The 15,320-nt window shown below is 37.0% G+C and overlaps 1 protein-coding gene across 1 annotated transcript in view; it reads left to right on the top strand.

The window, feature by feature from the left end:
• The first annotated feature begins 1,133 nt into the window (after positions 1-1,133).
• The window catches only part of RSRC1 (arginine and serine rich coiled-coil 1), a 413,183-nt gene continuing 398,996 nt past the window's right edge, over positions 1,134-15,320 (top strand). The window contains exons 1-3 of the mRNA XM_049629645.1: positions 1,134-1,322; positions 11,011-11,206; positions 11,981-12,106. Of these exons, the coding sequence (XP_049485602.1) occupies positions 11,013-11,206; positions 11,981-12,106 (320 nt within the window). The 5' untranslated portion in view covers positions 1,134-1,322; positions 11,011-11,012. The remainder of the gene's footprint in view (positions 1,323-11,010; positions 11,207-11,980; positions 12,107-15,320) is intronic.

Genomic DNA, 15,320 nt, shown 5'->3' with positions numbered 1-15,320 from the left:
GATTTTGCTGGCATATTGACTCCTTGTATATATTTAGGAATAGTGGTGTTGATACCAGATGGAGCTATGAGAAATCTGCTGTGTCTCATCACAGATCCCCACTGGCCCAAGGGAAGTTTAGTTAAACAACAACGACAAGGTTTTAAATCATATACTAATAAATGTTCATGAAGTTTAATTATGTTGTTTCATTAGATGAAAATATTTTCTGGAGACAGGATATTTCAAAATGTTGTTTTGGTAAAAAACATTGAATAAAGTTCAGTTGACAGCCTGCAGACAGATACACAGGTTCCAATAAAATTCAGGACCCCAAGGGTCCGCCCAGCTCTTGAATTGTTTAAAATAAACATGTAATGTAGTAGTTAAGTTTTAAAACGGCTTCTCAAAACTGGTTAGTTAAGGTACAGTCATTTATGAGAAATATATTCGTGAAAGTGATTTTCACCCTCTCAAATCGTCAGCGGAAAACTGTAGCTTCGATATCTATCAGTTGTTGTAAGTTTGTTCTCACGGTCGACCCAAACCAAGGCCAAGAGTTTATTCACTTTCTTACCGTTTATTACAGATAAATAATGTAGTGTGAGTTACAGAAAATGTTGAATCGCTGTAATTTCCATTCGTTTAAATAACAATAAAACCCTATATACACTTAATTTCTTTCGGAAGAAACCTCCTCTCCCTGCCTCGGGCAGCCTTCTCCCATTTCTCCACTAACCAGTTAACTTTAATGTGAGAAACTAATTTGCACCCAACCTGTGAATGCCTTCACCTTCAGGTAGAAGAAACACTGATTTTAATGCATTTTTGCAAATAAATCATTACAGTTTAATCACACACGACTCCACACAGACACACACCCATGATTTATTATCGTTAAGCTAGTTTCCTCCTCCCCCAGCGTGAGATAACCAATTTTGCTACGTGTGGTGTCTTAAACATTAACTTCCTACGATGCAGATTTGTTTACTGATTATCTAAGACGATAACGACGATTACTAAGGCAATAACACTCTTCCGTCTCCACCTTTATTGCTTTTGGGAGGAAGAAAATCAAATAAGCGAGCACGCAAACCCAACACCAAACAAAAAATTGGCGGCGTGACAATCTACTCCCTCGGCACTCCTCTAACTCCTGGTAGCCTCCATCGATGCACTCGAAAGCTCGGCTGACGCTGCCTGGCGCTGGAACCAGGAAGGCGGTGAGCTTAAACTGAAGCAAGTTCGGAGGACGCCGGCGGCGCCCAGATTTGAAGGAACGTTTCTAGGTCTGTGGAGCCTGCAAGTCAACGCGAGGCCTGAGACCGAAGGCCCGGACCCAGGTGATTCCCGCATCGGTAGCCCGGGAGGCGGCGCCTGCGGGTGCGCTCTTCCGAGGCCCTGGTAGGCTTGAGGCGGCGCGGGGCCTGGCGTAGTCCGCTGGGAAGGCGGCGTGGAGTCGGGGTGGAGGGGGTGTTGGGTGGCGGCCGCGAGGCGTGCTGAGCGGCACAGTACGCATGCGCCCCGCACCTGGTGCTTTCTGACCCTTTAGGTCCGAGCTGGGGCCTGTGGGTGGTGGGTGCTGGGTGGTGGGTGGCTGTAGGATTGCGTGCGGTCGCAGGCCTCAAGCTAGGCCCTTGGTCTGGAGGTGGTGAGGGAGAGTTAACTAGCTCTTCCTCCCATTCCTCCTTCACCCCCTACTCCCGCCACACCTCCTTCTCCATTCCCAGTGCCTGGTCCTAGATCACTGCTTTGGGTTTCTGTGTGGTTGGTGCTTCGTCACTAGCTCTAGGTAGGGTGGAACGAGAGGGAGGCTGCCACCTGGTGCACTGTGCCCCACTCACTCTGCTGTTGGTACTTTAGATCCACCTGCTCTTTCAATGTCTATCCCCCTTCCTGGCTCGCACTCTTGCTTAGGTGAAATAGACTTAACTTTCTTAACATATGAATCTATTCACCTTATTCGCTTCTATTTCTTTGACTTCAGAATTTGTGGCCTGCTGGTCATAGAGTAAGAGCACATGGCTACCCTTAAGCTCTGTTTACTTTGGTGAGCGGTTATAATGCACTGTTTATACGTGTTGCCGGCTCATGATTTTAGGTCAACCTTAATGTAATTTCTATCTCAGAGGTTATATATCTTTAAATGTACATTGCAAGCCTAAATTTTTTGTTAACTGCGTTTTCAGAATTACCACTAACCTATTAGAGTTTCAGCTGACTAGGTACTAGGTATTCAAATAAATTCAAATATATTTTGCGTTACAAAACAGTATTCCAGCTGTCATTTTTGGACTTAGACATAAAAGCTCTAAGAGAAAGAGTTATGCAGAGTTGTCAGGTTTAAGGATTTGAACAGATATGATAGGTGCAACCTTGTGGGGAAACTGTGTATCCCCTCCAGCTTTAGAGTCTATAGGTATTCACTTTCTTTGCAGGCAAAGGAGATTTCCTGCTAAGTGGTAACACTTTACTACTGTATGTTCTTCAATAAGAGAGCTAAAAATGTTGGAAATAGAAAAAAAAAAAATAAAGGCAGCTATTGATTGGCCTTACCAACTCCACCACTCTTAACAAAGAGTTGTGTTACGAGTTGGAAAAGTTGTGTAGTAAGATTGTTACAGTAGATGCATAGATATATTTTCTGCCTTTCAAACCACTGGGGAGAAATATTTATGACTGATAATGTTTTTTTTTAAAAAGAGGTGCTAGGGGGCGCTTGGGTGATTCAGTCAGTTAAGCTTCTGGCTGTTGATTTTGGCCCTAGTCATGATATCACTGTTGGTGGGTTTGAGCCCGAGTTGGGCTCTATGCTGATAGCATGGAGCCTGTTTGGGATTCTCTCTCTCCTTCTCTCTTTGCCTCTTCCCCACTCATGCTCTCTCTTTGCCTCTTCCCCACTCATGCTCTCTCTTTGCCTCTTCCCCACTCATGCTCTCTCTCACAAAATAAATAAACTTAAAAAAAAAAAAAGATGCTAGTCAGCAAGTTTTTTGTGAATGGAGGAGTGTTTTGACAATTCTGTATCTCTTTTGAATTTTGCTTTTGAATTTTTTCTAATTTGCTTTCAAATTAGAATTTTACCTCAGTTTTTTCACTGTTTTTGCATGATTCTGTACTTGCTTGCAGATTTCTTCCTATGCTAAAATGATATTTTTACTTTTTTTTACTTTACGTCTTTGAGGTGGATTTCCCATTGACATGCCTGTTCTTTTCTTTTTTCTTTCTTTTCTTTCTTTCTTTTTTTTTTTTTTTTTTTTTTTGCCATGTGTCCAAGATAAAAAAGATTGATATACTAATGAATGAGTGGTGGAGAAATAAACTGTCATATCCTCTAGGAATCTTTGTTCTAACTGCATGTTTTCTGAAAAAGGTTAATTGCTTTTTGTACTTTTTTTAATAACTAGACAAAGGAACTATTTGTGTATGCCTTGAGCTGTCTTTTGAATGAGCACATCTTGGCTTCACATCTTCAATTAGTCACTTAAACTTTACAATGAGATGTTTTTGTGAATTGATGTCCTGCTGTAGTCCTTACCTGTCCTGGTTTCAGTTCTGTAGTGGGAGTATTTGGGTAAGGTTTACAACCAAGAGACTACAACCAGGAAGTACTAGAAAATAGAGGGAAGACAGAAAACCAAGAGCTGTATGAGTTCTGTTCCTGTACTTGCCTTTTCTGTTTATAGATAGATTGAAAAATTGTTAGCTTGTGGGACTCTTAAAGATCTCTGCCCAATTCATTGTTGCCCTTATCAGAAAGAGTTATTAATGTGTTTTACATGTACTGTACCTTAACGATGACTTAAGTATAAAGAATTCTTTCTTACTAGGAGTGTGTAACGTGAGTAAGTAAGTACTCATGAGTAAGTATTTTCAATTATATGCCAATGATATGAAAATCCAGAGGTAAGTATATATATCTAGGGTGGTGAGTACGATTTCAGAACCTGTCATTGATAGAGAAGACAATTTTTGGATCTCTCTTATTTGCTTTTAGTGTTCACTTTTTCTGAATAAATATTTGAAGCTAACTGTAATAAAGAAATATAGTGGCTTTTTATATCTCTTGATTAATTATACTTCAGTGGAATTTTTCTGAAATGTAAATGTGTTATTTGAAAATACATTCATAGTTTTGTGACATGGTTTTTGAACTTTCTTTTACTTAGTTCCTCTAAGGAAGGATTTTGTATCTTTCATTAACTTTTCTGGGTTAAATGTAATCATTCTTCTACTGGGGTGCATTATGTTGTTTGAAATTAAAGGAAAATTTATACCCACCTCCTATTCTCTTTCTTTTTTTTGCAGTCAACAGCAAGGTACATAATTAGATCTGTGTCATGTTCTTTCTACTTCTTTATGCCTTACATAGGGACTTAATAAGCTGGGCAAGAGTGGAGAATGGCAAACTTTCTAGTTTTAGGATTCCTTTACAACTCTATTTGTTTATTTGTTTAAGTAGGCTCCATGCCCAACGTGGGGCTTGAACTCATGACCTTGGTATCAAGAGTCAGATGCTGTACTGATTGAGCCACCCACATACCCTGGATTCCTTTATACCCTTGAAAATTATGGTGAACTCCCAAGAACTTTTGTCTATGTGGGCTGTATCTATAAATACTGCCTTACTAGTAATTAAATTAGAAAATTTTGAAATGTTAATCCACGTAAAAATAATAAGCCCATTACATGGTAACAAATAACACATTTGATATGAAAAATAACTGTATTTTCCAAAACAAACTTAGTGAGAAAAGTGGCATTATTTTCCATTTTTCAAATCTCTCATGTCTGGCTTAATAGAAGACAGTTGTATTCTTAACATCTGCCTCTGCATTTAGTCTGTTGTGATGAGTTGTTACGATTAACGTATAGGGAGAAAATCTGGATTCACAAAGATACGGTATTTGAAAAATAAGTATTTTAATAGCCTTTTCAGATAATTACTTCTTTGATACCACACCAAAACATGACAAGTAGTAGTTTCTTTTTTCTTGCTTTTCTTTCTTTCTTTCTTTCTTTCTTTTCTTTCTTTCTTTTTTTTAAAGTTTATTTATTCACTTTGAGAGAGAAGATCCTAAGCAGGCTCTGCAGTGTCAGTGTGGAGCCTGGTGTGGGGTGGGGTTCAGAGTCACGAACTGTGAGATCATGATCTGAGCCAAAACCAAAAGCCAGACTAGACTCTCAACCAACTGAGCCACCCAGGCACCCTGACAAGTAGTAGTTTCCTTAAGGTTGGTTGCAATGTGATATTTGAAGCCATATCAATGACTTACATTAAAATCTTTTGGTTTGTCTTACACTGTGAGTGGATTTTTGTCATGGATTCTGTGACATCATGAGTGGGCCTTTGGGAAAATAATGGTTCACTGAGTTATGCATATCTTCTAGATTTTTACCTTATTATGTAATTTTTAAAAATTCACATTTGTTAATATCACTACTGATCTCATCAGAGAAATCTTTAGTAACTGGGAAGCTGTCAGTCTCTCTTGGTGGATACAAGTCCAAAATTCTAATTTTTGCTTGAGAGCTAAAATTTTATCGTTGGCAACAAATGTCAGTTTTCCTTGAAGTGAAAGACTCTTCGTTCATTTCTGGGAAGATGTCTGCCAAATACTCAAGTCTGAATAATCATGGTTAGTTTTTTAAAAAATAGTGTTTTAGGGCACCTGGGTGGCTTTAATTGGTTAAGCGTCTGACTCTTGGTTTTGGCTGAGGTCATGATCCCACAGTTGGTGAGATTGAATCCCATGTCAGGCTCTGTGCTGACAGCACAGAACCTGCTTGGGATTCTCTCTCCCTCTTGCTCTCTGCCCCTCCCCTGCTCATGCACGCTGTCTTGCACATTCTCTAGTAAACTTTTTAAAAACTGGTGTTTCATGACAAAAGCTAGTTCAATTTGAAATTCATTTGTACAAATGCTTGTTCTCAAGGTATCCATTATTCTTTAGTATGCAGCAGCAGGTAAGTGTATTTCCCATTTCATCATACAGAATATTAAAAAGATGTGTGCTCAAGGGTTGAAATTTAACTTTTTTGTAATGTTTATTTATTTTTGAGAGAGAGAGAGAGAGAGACAGAGTGCAAGTAGGGGAGGGGCAGAGAGAGAGGGAAACAGAATCCAAAGCAGGCTCCAGGCTCTGAACTGTCAGCACAGAGCTTGATGAAGGGATCGAACCCACGAACTGTGAGATCATGACCTGAGCTGAAGTCAGACACTCAACTGGCTGAGCCACCCAGGCACCCCTGAAATTTAGTGAAATTAATGATTTTTACTGCTTTATCAAGGACATTCTTAAGTGAAACTGCCTTAAATTTTTTTTTTTTTTTAAACTGTGTGTTGCAGTGAAGAATATAATGACTACTACTAGTACAATTGGATGCCATTGCCTTGATTCTTGTTAAGGCTCCAGCAGTTTTGCCTACTATTGCTTTTATTTACATCATCAGTGCAAAAGTCAACACAGTGAAAAAGGGAAATCATGTTTCAATATTATAATGAAAATAGTTTTGACTTCTTGGATCCCCGAAAGGGTCTTAGGGACCTGCAAAGGTCTACTAACTCCATTTTGAGAATTGCTATTATAGTGGGCAAGGATTTTTGTCACTTGCTCATTGATATATCTCTTATACCTAGGCCTGTAATCATCCTAGGACTTTTCACCTGTGTCTAGTGTTAGATTTTTTTTTTTTTTTTTCTTTTTCTTTTTTTTTTCTTGAATCTGGGTCATCTTTGTTGGTTTACTCTCTACTTTTGGTGGAGCACATCGTTTAGTAGCTTCCTAAGAAAGGGTGAGTGCAAGGTATAGTTTTGAGACTGCATATTTGAAAGTGTCTTTATTCTGATCTGTTATTACATCAGTGATTGGGTCTTAATATAGACAGGTTGAAAATCATTTTCACTTAGATTTGTGAAGGCAAGTGCTTTTTGTTTTCTGTGTTGCTGTTGAGAAGACCTTTGTGATTCTCCCCATTTATTTCTCTTTGGAAGTTTCTAGGATCTTCTATATATGGCTGGTGTCTGAATTTTTCTGAGATATATCTGGTGTATGTCTTTTATTACTTCATTGTGCTGGGGATTTAAAGCAATGTCTTTCAATTCTGGAAATTCTTTTGAATTATTCTTTGGATATTTTTATCTCTTTTCTCCCCCTCCTTTTTTTTTTTATGGAATGCATATTCATTGGAAATCCAACTTTCTGGATTGATCCTCTTTTATTTCCTTTTTTTTTTTCTTTTAATTTTTTTAACGTTTATTCATTTTTGAGAGACAGAGAGAGAGCATGAGCGGAGAAGGGGCAGAGGGAGGGAGACACAGAATCCGAAGCAGGCTCCAGGCTCTGAGCTGTCCACACAGAGCCCGACGTGGGGCTTGAACCCACGAACTGCGAGATCATGACCTGAACTGAAGTCGGATGCTCAACCGACTGGGCCACCCAGGCGCCCCTTTAATATTTTATTTTTAAGTAATTTCTACATCCAGTGTGGGACTCAAACTTAAAACCCTGAGATCGAGTCACATGCCCTGCAGACTGAGCCAGCCAGGCACCCACCTCCTATTTTTTTTTTCTACTTTCTTCAAGTCCTTTGACCTTATCTTCTAACCCTGTTGATTTGTTTTTGTTGTTGTTTTTATTTTAGACACAGAGTGAGAGCATGTGTGCACATGAGCAGGGGAGAGGGGCAAAGGGGGAGAGAGAAAGAGAATCTTACGTAGGCTCCAGCCCTATGCTGGGATCCATCCCATGACCCTGGGATTATGACCTGAGCGGAAATCAAGAGTCTGACGCTCAACCAACTGAGCCACCCAGGAGCCCCTACACTATTGTATTTTTTATTACAAATTATCATTTGTTTGAATTTCAAGCTTTCCTGTTCTTTGGATGTTCCTCCTATTGTTTGTGGGATCATCTTCTCATATGTTTCTGAGGATATTAACTGATTTTTTTCTGCATGTTCCCTGTTTACTAAAAGTTGCTTTTTTTTCTTTTTGTTTTGGTTCTGTCTCTTATGATGAAGGCTTTCATCATGTGATTGGTTATCTTTTGTTGTATAATCACTAAAAGGTTAACAACAAAAAAGGTTACAGAGAAAAGTTTATCATTTAAGGTTTGGACTTGTTAACTGGTGGGTTTGGTTAAAGGGTGATTGGGTAAGGGCCTGGCCTTTTTTTCAGAGGACCTTCAAATATTTATTTACCTTTTTTTGGCTACCTATCAGTTTTTGTAAAGAATCTTCTGCCAGAATTCTTGGATCCAAGTACACTGAGTGCTGCAGTATTTACCATTAGATTATAAACCTTCATTTTCCTTTAACTTTGGCATCTTTAAGTTTAGCATCTTTCTGCCCTCTTTTACCCTGGACCTGGTGCTTCATTGTTTCATCATTTTCCTAAAATAGACCATCTTTCCTGCCGGGACTGGAGAGGAGTAGTTACTTACCTGGTTTGGATGGGGGAGGACCTGGGAGATTACTTCTTTTACATTTTCAACTAATTCTCTGTATTTTAGTCTCATGACCCATTGTGCCTGCTCTGGTATCTGGTGTCTCAAATTCTTGACCCTTTCTGATTTTTGCTACGTGAATTGGCCTTTCTCTTGTTGGAATTCTCTGCAGTTGCTTGATATTCAACTTTCTTAGCTCTAAATTCTCCATCTGGTTTTCATTTACTAAAAATTTATTGACATATCTTGTCTACTGTTCCTGTTGTTTTCTCTTCTAGTCTCTTTATCCTTGTGAATTTGTACTTCTTTATCCTTTCACTCTCATTTTAGTATTTTTTTAACCAGATAAGATTATCATAAAAACTCATCTTAATTTAAATGGTTATTTGTGGGCAAAGAAACGTCATTAACTGTCTAAGGATGAAAACAAGAAAGAAAAAAACAGGAAATAGGAAGACTTAGGTGATTGTTATCATGCAATTATGTAACATTCTTTAGTGAAAATACACATACACAGACTTGGTTACATGTTATATATAATGGATATGTATATGTGGATATTTAAGTGTGTATATGTGTACATTTATACGGTCTATATATGTATACTTTCATAATTATAGTATTTGGAAGCTGGAAAGGGTCATGATGATCGTTAGCCAGTGCAATTTCATTTTTCAGTGAGGAAACTGGCTTTGATTTACAAGTGATTTACTGAAAGTTTCAAAACCAAGTCTTCCCAATATTTTAACTGTAAAATACTAGAACTATGAACAACTTGGAGGTTCAGAACTATATTTAAAGTCTAATTCTGGCCCTAGGTAAATAGCTTGATGTTTTGAATTAGTCCTGACAGCGATTTTCAAGTGGTATTGTGATTTTCAACTTTCAGGTGGTATTGTGTTAGAGTCAGGGAGGGGATGGCTCTCCTGACCATTCTGAAAACAAAGCTGTAATTTAACACAGTGCTTTGTTCATAGTAATGTTATTAACTTATTTTGAATAAATATTAAAGGGAATTATGAGATTTATTTATCTGCTCCATTAACTGTTTATCTTAACCATCACATAGGATGGATCTTGTTTTTATGTGACACTGAAAGATAGCTAATAACTATTTTAGTAAAATAAATGAGATTGTGTGTGAGACTAAAGGCTGAATTTAAGACAGGAAGCTTCTTATCAACTAAGTTAATTCTTTAATTTTTTTTAACATTTATTAATTTTTGAGAGAAAGAGACCGAGTGTGAGTTGGGGAGAGGCAGAGAGAAAGGGAGACACAATCTGAAGCAGGCTCCAGGCACTGAGCTGACAGCACAGAGCCCAACGTGGGGCTCGAACTCATGAACTGTGAGATCATGACCTGAGCCAAAGTCGGACCCTTAACTGACTGAGCCACCCAGGTGCCCCTCAACTAAGTTAATTGTTTTTTTATTTTTTAATTTTTAAAAAATATTTATTTATTTTTGGGAGACAGAGAGACAGAGTGCAAGCAAGGGAGGGGCAGAGAGAGGGAGACACAGAATCTGAAGCAGGCTCCAGGCTCTGAGCTGTGAGCACAGAGCTGGATGTGGAGCTTCAACCTGCAAAGTGTGGGATCGTGACCTGGGCCAGAAGTCGAATGCCCAACCGACTGAGCTACCCAGGCGCCCCTCAACTAAGTTAATTCTTAAGAATAAAAAAGTTGTATTTCTGTATTTTTTCTCTTTTGCTTACTAAATATACAAACATTACTATAGCCATATAGAAAATAGTGTAAAATAAAAACAGTTACCCAGTTTCATCGCTTAAATATTATCAATTATTTTCATTTTTGCTCTTACTCATATGTACATATTTTGTTAAAGTATAGTCTCTGGAGATATGGTTTTAATAATGCTATAATGAATATCTTCATGAATATATCTTCCTTTTAAGAAAAACTTTGCAGATATATTCTTAGAAGTAGGATTGCTTTGTCAAAAAAAACCATTTTAATGACTCTTTTTTTTTTTTTTTTTTTTACTGCTTAATTGCATTCTAGAAGGATTTATACCATCACTTTATATAGGAATTAGCAGTATGCAGAGTTGACTGACTTAACAATAACCTCATCAACGTTAGTACTTTGCATTGTTTCAGTTTGTACTTTGTTGATAACTAATGAGGTTTTATCCATTTAAAAATTTAGTATTTTTAGTTAGGAAAATGTAACTATAAAAGGTAGTAAAATATTTTTTATCTTTAGGGAATGTGCAAGGATTAATGGTTGTCCCTAACTCAGCGTATAATTGATAAGTGCAACTTAAAATATAAGAAAATTTATAATAATTTATATTCGTATCCCGTTCTCAGAATTGACTCTTTAGAGAGAGTTTTGAAAAAATTATGGACAAATTTAAATTGTTCATAAATTGTAAAAACAATTGATAATTCTTGAAGACTATACTAGAGCTACTTCTCATGTCTTGTCAAAGTGCCAGGTACATTTAAAATTTTACTTTAAGACTTTTTAAAATTTTACAAAGTTCTACAAATATTATTATGTTAAATTTCATCCATTGTGCCATTATGCTAGAAAAAATTTTCTTTGAATTTACACTTACAGAAATGGGACGCCGGTCATCAGATACTGAAGAAGAAAGCAGAAGCAAGAGAAAAAAGAAACACCGTAGACGGTCATCTTCAAGTAGTTCTTCAGATAGTAGAACATATAGCCGAAAGAAAGGTGGAAGGAAATCAAGGTCAAAGTCAAGATCTTGGTCCAGAGATCTTCAGCCTCGCTCTCATTCATATGATAGAAGGTAATTTTTATAATTTTTACTTATTTAGTAATGAGAGTAGCATTCTTTAGTATTCATATGTTTTTTTGGGTCAAAAAAACTTTCAATTTTTTTGGGTAAAACATCTTTTCTTTTAGAAGTTATATATTTATGAGGGTTAAGTGCCAACCCAAAAGTTTTTTAAAATTTTTTTTAGTTTTTATTTTGAGTATGCTACATTAGTTTCAGGTGTACAATTTTGTGACTTGATAGGTTTATGCATTATTCTGTGTTCACCACAAGTATAGCTACCCTCTGTTCCATTACCTTGCTATTGTAATATCATTGACTATATTCCTTATGCTCTGCTTTTTATTCCTGTGCCTTACTCGTTTCATGACTGGAAGCCTGTATCTCCCTTTCCCTTTCACCCATTTGGCCCAACCCCTTATTCTCCCAAAGGTTTTCCTTTTTGCCAGGCCCAATCCATGGGTCTAGTGTCTGTCCTTTGTCTGTTCTTTGTAGACATGTAGATATAAACTGGTGTAGTTCTCATGAAATATCGTCTGATAATATTTGGAAGGATTGTATACTGCTGAGGACCCCTAACGTGTTAATTAGTAGCTGGATCCAATCACTAAACTATGCATCAGTCATCTGACTGTTAAAGAGGAATAACATTTTTATCTCTATTTGCTTCTAGGAAAGAGTGAGAAGTAGTAAAAATGAGACGATTCTTTAGAATCTAGAAGATTTCTGTCTAATGCCTGTAAAATTTTTTTTATAGCAATGACACTTGATTATATTTTATTTCAGACGCAGGCATCGATCAAGCAGTAGCTCTTCGTATGGCTCTCGAAGAAAACGAAGTCGAAGTCGTTCAAGGGGTCGAGGGAAATCCTATAGAGTTCAGAGATCTAGGTCAAAAAGCAGAACAAGAAGGTATGCTGTAGTAGATATTTATCGCTGTTACAAAGCTATTTGTAACAGACTGTTTCCAAATTTAGTGATCTAAAGCAACAGTCATTTATGTTTTCATGATTTTATGATTTTGACTGAGCTCAGCTGACGGTTCTGCTAATTTCACCTGGGGTCACTCATCCTCACTGGCTTCTCATTCTCTAGTAGGCAGGACAGGGCTTTTTCACATGATGGAGGACATTTTTGAAGAATGTAAGAGAAGAAGCTAGAATTTTTCAAGATCTTGCCTCAGTGTGTTATAGAATGAGTTTGTGTCTCCTGTAAATTCGTATATTGATGCCCTAACCCTCAACATAGCTATATTTGAAGAAAGGGTCTTTATGGAGGTAATTAAGGTTAAATGAGGTCATAGGGTAGAGCTTAATCCTGTAGGGATACATGTATCTTCACATGGCCTTAAAAGAAGAGGAAGAGAGAGATCTTTTTCTTTCTCTGAGTATGCACTCAGAGGAAAGGCCACGTGAAGACACAGTGAAAAGGTGGATATTTGTAAGCCAGGAAGACAGCCCTTACCAGTAACCAAATTAGCTGGCATCTTCATTTTAGAATTATAATAGCCTCCAGAACTGTGAGAAATAAATTTCTGTTGTTTAAGCTGTCCAGTCTGCTGGACATTAGTTTGTTATAGCAGTTGGAACAGACTAATACACAGCTAGACTAATACATTAATACACAGTCTAATATTCCACCTGTGTTTTCTGGCTGTGCTCAAGGGCCAATAATACAGAGAATAGCCTGTCTGGAGACAGTTGTACATTTGGGCAATGGCAGAAAATTTGGTTAAGTAGGATGGGGACTATGGTATTGACAGACTTGATAAAAATAGGCATTCAGAAATTATTGAGGGTTTTTGAGCAGAAGAATGTTAGGATAAAAACAGCATTTTAGGCAGACCATTTTCTTTTCTCTGCTTAGTTCTTCATACTAGTATTAGGCTCTAGTTTTAGGGATATATTAACAGCCTGGTTTTGTTACCTAGGCATGAAATTTTGTAAGTTGTATGAATCTGAAGTTGGTTAATAGCAGTAAAGTTCAAATATTTAGCTTTCTGGCCTTGTGTTATTTGGCCTCAGCCTCTTCTCCTCTGTTATACTCTATGGATAAGCCACTTTGTGTTACATACCTTTTTTTTCATACATGTCCCTGAGTTGCTAGCTTTGTTTCTTTGAGTATGCTCTTCGGCTTTCTTGCATATCTTTATTTTGAGAAATCTTTCTATCCTTTAATGCTTGGTTCTATTTAACCTTTAATTATTTCTCAGTCCTTTTTTGATTTTTTTACCTTTTCACTCCCAAGTTAAATTTAATCCCTCCTTTCTTGACCCACCATCACCTGTGGCTCCTGATTTGTAACAATTCTATTTTGAATATTATGTTTTTGTTATTCTCACATATTGTAAACTCTTGCAGTGGCACCCTCTTATTACCTAGCAAAATGCCTTGCTTGGTAAACATGTCTTGATTTGAATGAATGATTAAATGGGGAAATGAAGTTAGGTAGAGAGCTGGGTTTTGTAGCAAGAAAAAGTTTTATTGTTTTATTGATTTGGAGAAGGAAAGCTGTTTTTTTGGATGTATTGATTTGTTTAAAGAGTCTGATTACCAGAAAACAGCTTCAATTGAAATTTCCCATCATTGGGAACAAAAATAATAATTCATGTTTTCTATGGTCTTTTTTAGTTTATATTTTCACATATACTTCCATATATTTTCACGTGCATCAGTCATTTAGAGTTTGATTTCAAGCATTAGGGTTTTAACATAAGAAACTTTTGTAACCTTTGGAAGGATTCAGGGAATTAGGGAGAACTGTCACTGATTATTTTAGCTTGAAGCATGGCAGCTGGTTGTTTGCTCAGAAGTCACTGGAAATTTTAAGTACTCTCTCAGTTGGTAGCACCAAAGTGGGTGGCTGTCAAGAAACCATTCACCTGGAAGGTGTTTTTCTGCCCAGTTATCTACCTACACCTATCTCCAAAAGGGGGTCTGTAATTTCCTTTGCAATGCAAGGAAGACTTTAAAAACAATAGCAGTGATGTCTAGTCAACCACAAACTAGCACATATGCATTTAGAAATTTGAGTTTTGTAACTGAATCAGGGTATCATGCGTCGTAATACCTTTATTTTGTATATCAGAAAACAAGTTCAGAGGTTTATTCAGAACAACTTTTCAGCCTCTTGGATTGACACTTTGGCATTTAACTATAATAACTAAATAATCTGTGGAGTCACTGAAAAGTCTTAAATTTTGAGAAAGTACATTATCTATGTCCTATGCACATACTATTTTAAGAATATATTTTAAGAATTTTTCAAAATATTTGAACTAAATGAGTTTAATCTTGGTTTAACAAGAAAATTGAACAACTCATTCCTTGAACAGCATGGGTAATCAAGGCTATATTTTAAACAAAAGATGAAAGTAGTCAGTTTTTCAAAGAAAAAAAATAGAATTCTAAAGCAAAGATGTGTTGTTAATGGTCTCTGTGCTTTTTAATAGAAATGAATGATTTCAGTCATGGTAAGTCAGATACTTCCAGAAAACTTGTTACACATGTAAAAAGTAATTGAAAGATGAAGCATGTTCTGAGGGATGGCAGGGGGAAGTCAAATGTGTGAAGTTTGTTGTGGTTTCCATGGATGAGTTACAGAGTAATTAGGTGATTATGCTTTTTAATATAATTGTTTTTAATGTTTGTTTATTTTTGAGAGAGAAAGTATGTGAGAGTTGGGGTATGGGCAGAGGATTTGAAGCAAGTTCTGCACTGACAACAGCAAGCCCTATGAGGGCTCAAACTGACAAACTGAGATCATGACCTGAGCCGAAGTCAGACGCTTAACTGACTGAGCTACCCAGGCACCCCAGCTTTTTGATATAATTTTTATGTTCTCAAAATACTCAAGTTGTGACATATTTCACTTCCTTTTGCGACAGTGAGGGATCTGCTCCTGTTATTCACTGTATGTTTATTTATTTCCTCATTCCAGAATACACAGAAAGTACTTTTAGAATTGCTGATACATACCACTGTAAAAAAACAAACTTACAAACTAGGGTTAATATTTTTTGTGCTACTTTTTATCTTTACTGTGGGGGTATATAGTTCTCTTCCCCACTTCATTATGGTTAGTTTCTTCAAAGAGGTAGATTTGTTTGTTTTTGTTTATATTTCAA

Source organism: Panthera uncia, chromosome C2 (assembly GCF_023721935.1).
Source record: "Panthera uncia isolate 11264 chromosome C2, Puncia_PCG_1.0, whole genome shotgun sequence".
Classification (NCBI taxonomy): Eukaryota; Metazoa; Chordata; class Mammalia; order Carnivora; family Felidae; genus Panthera; species Panthera uncia.
This window is presented reverse-complemented; position numbering and strand designations above follow the sequence as displayed.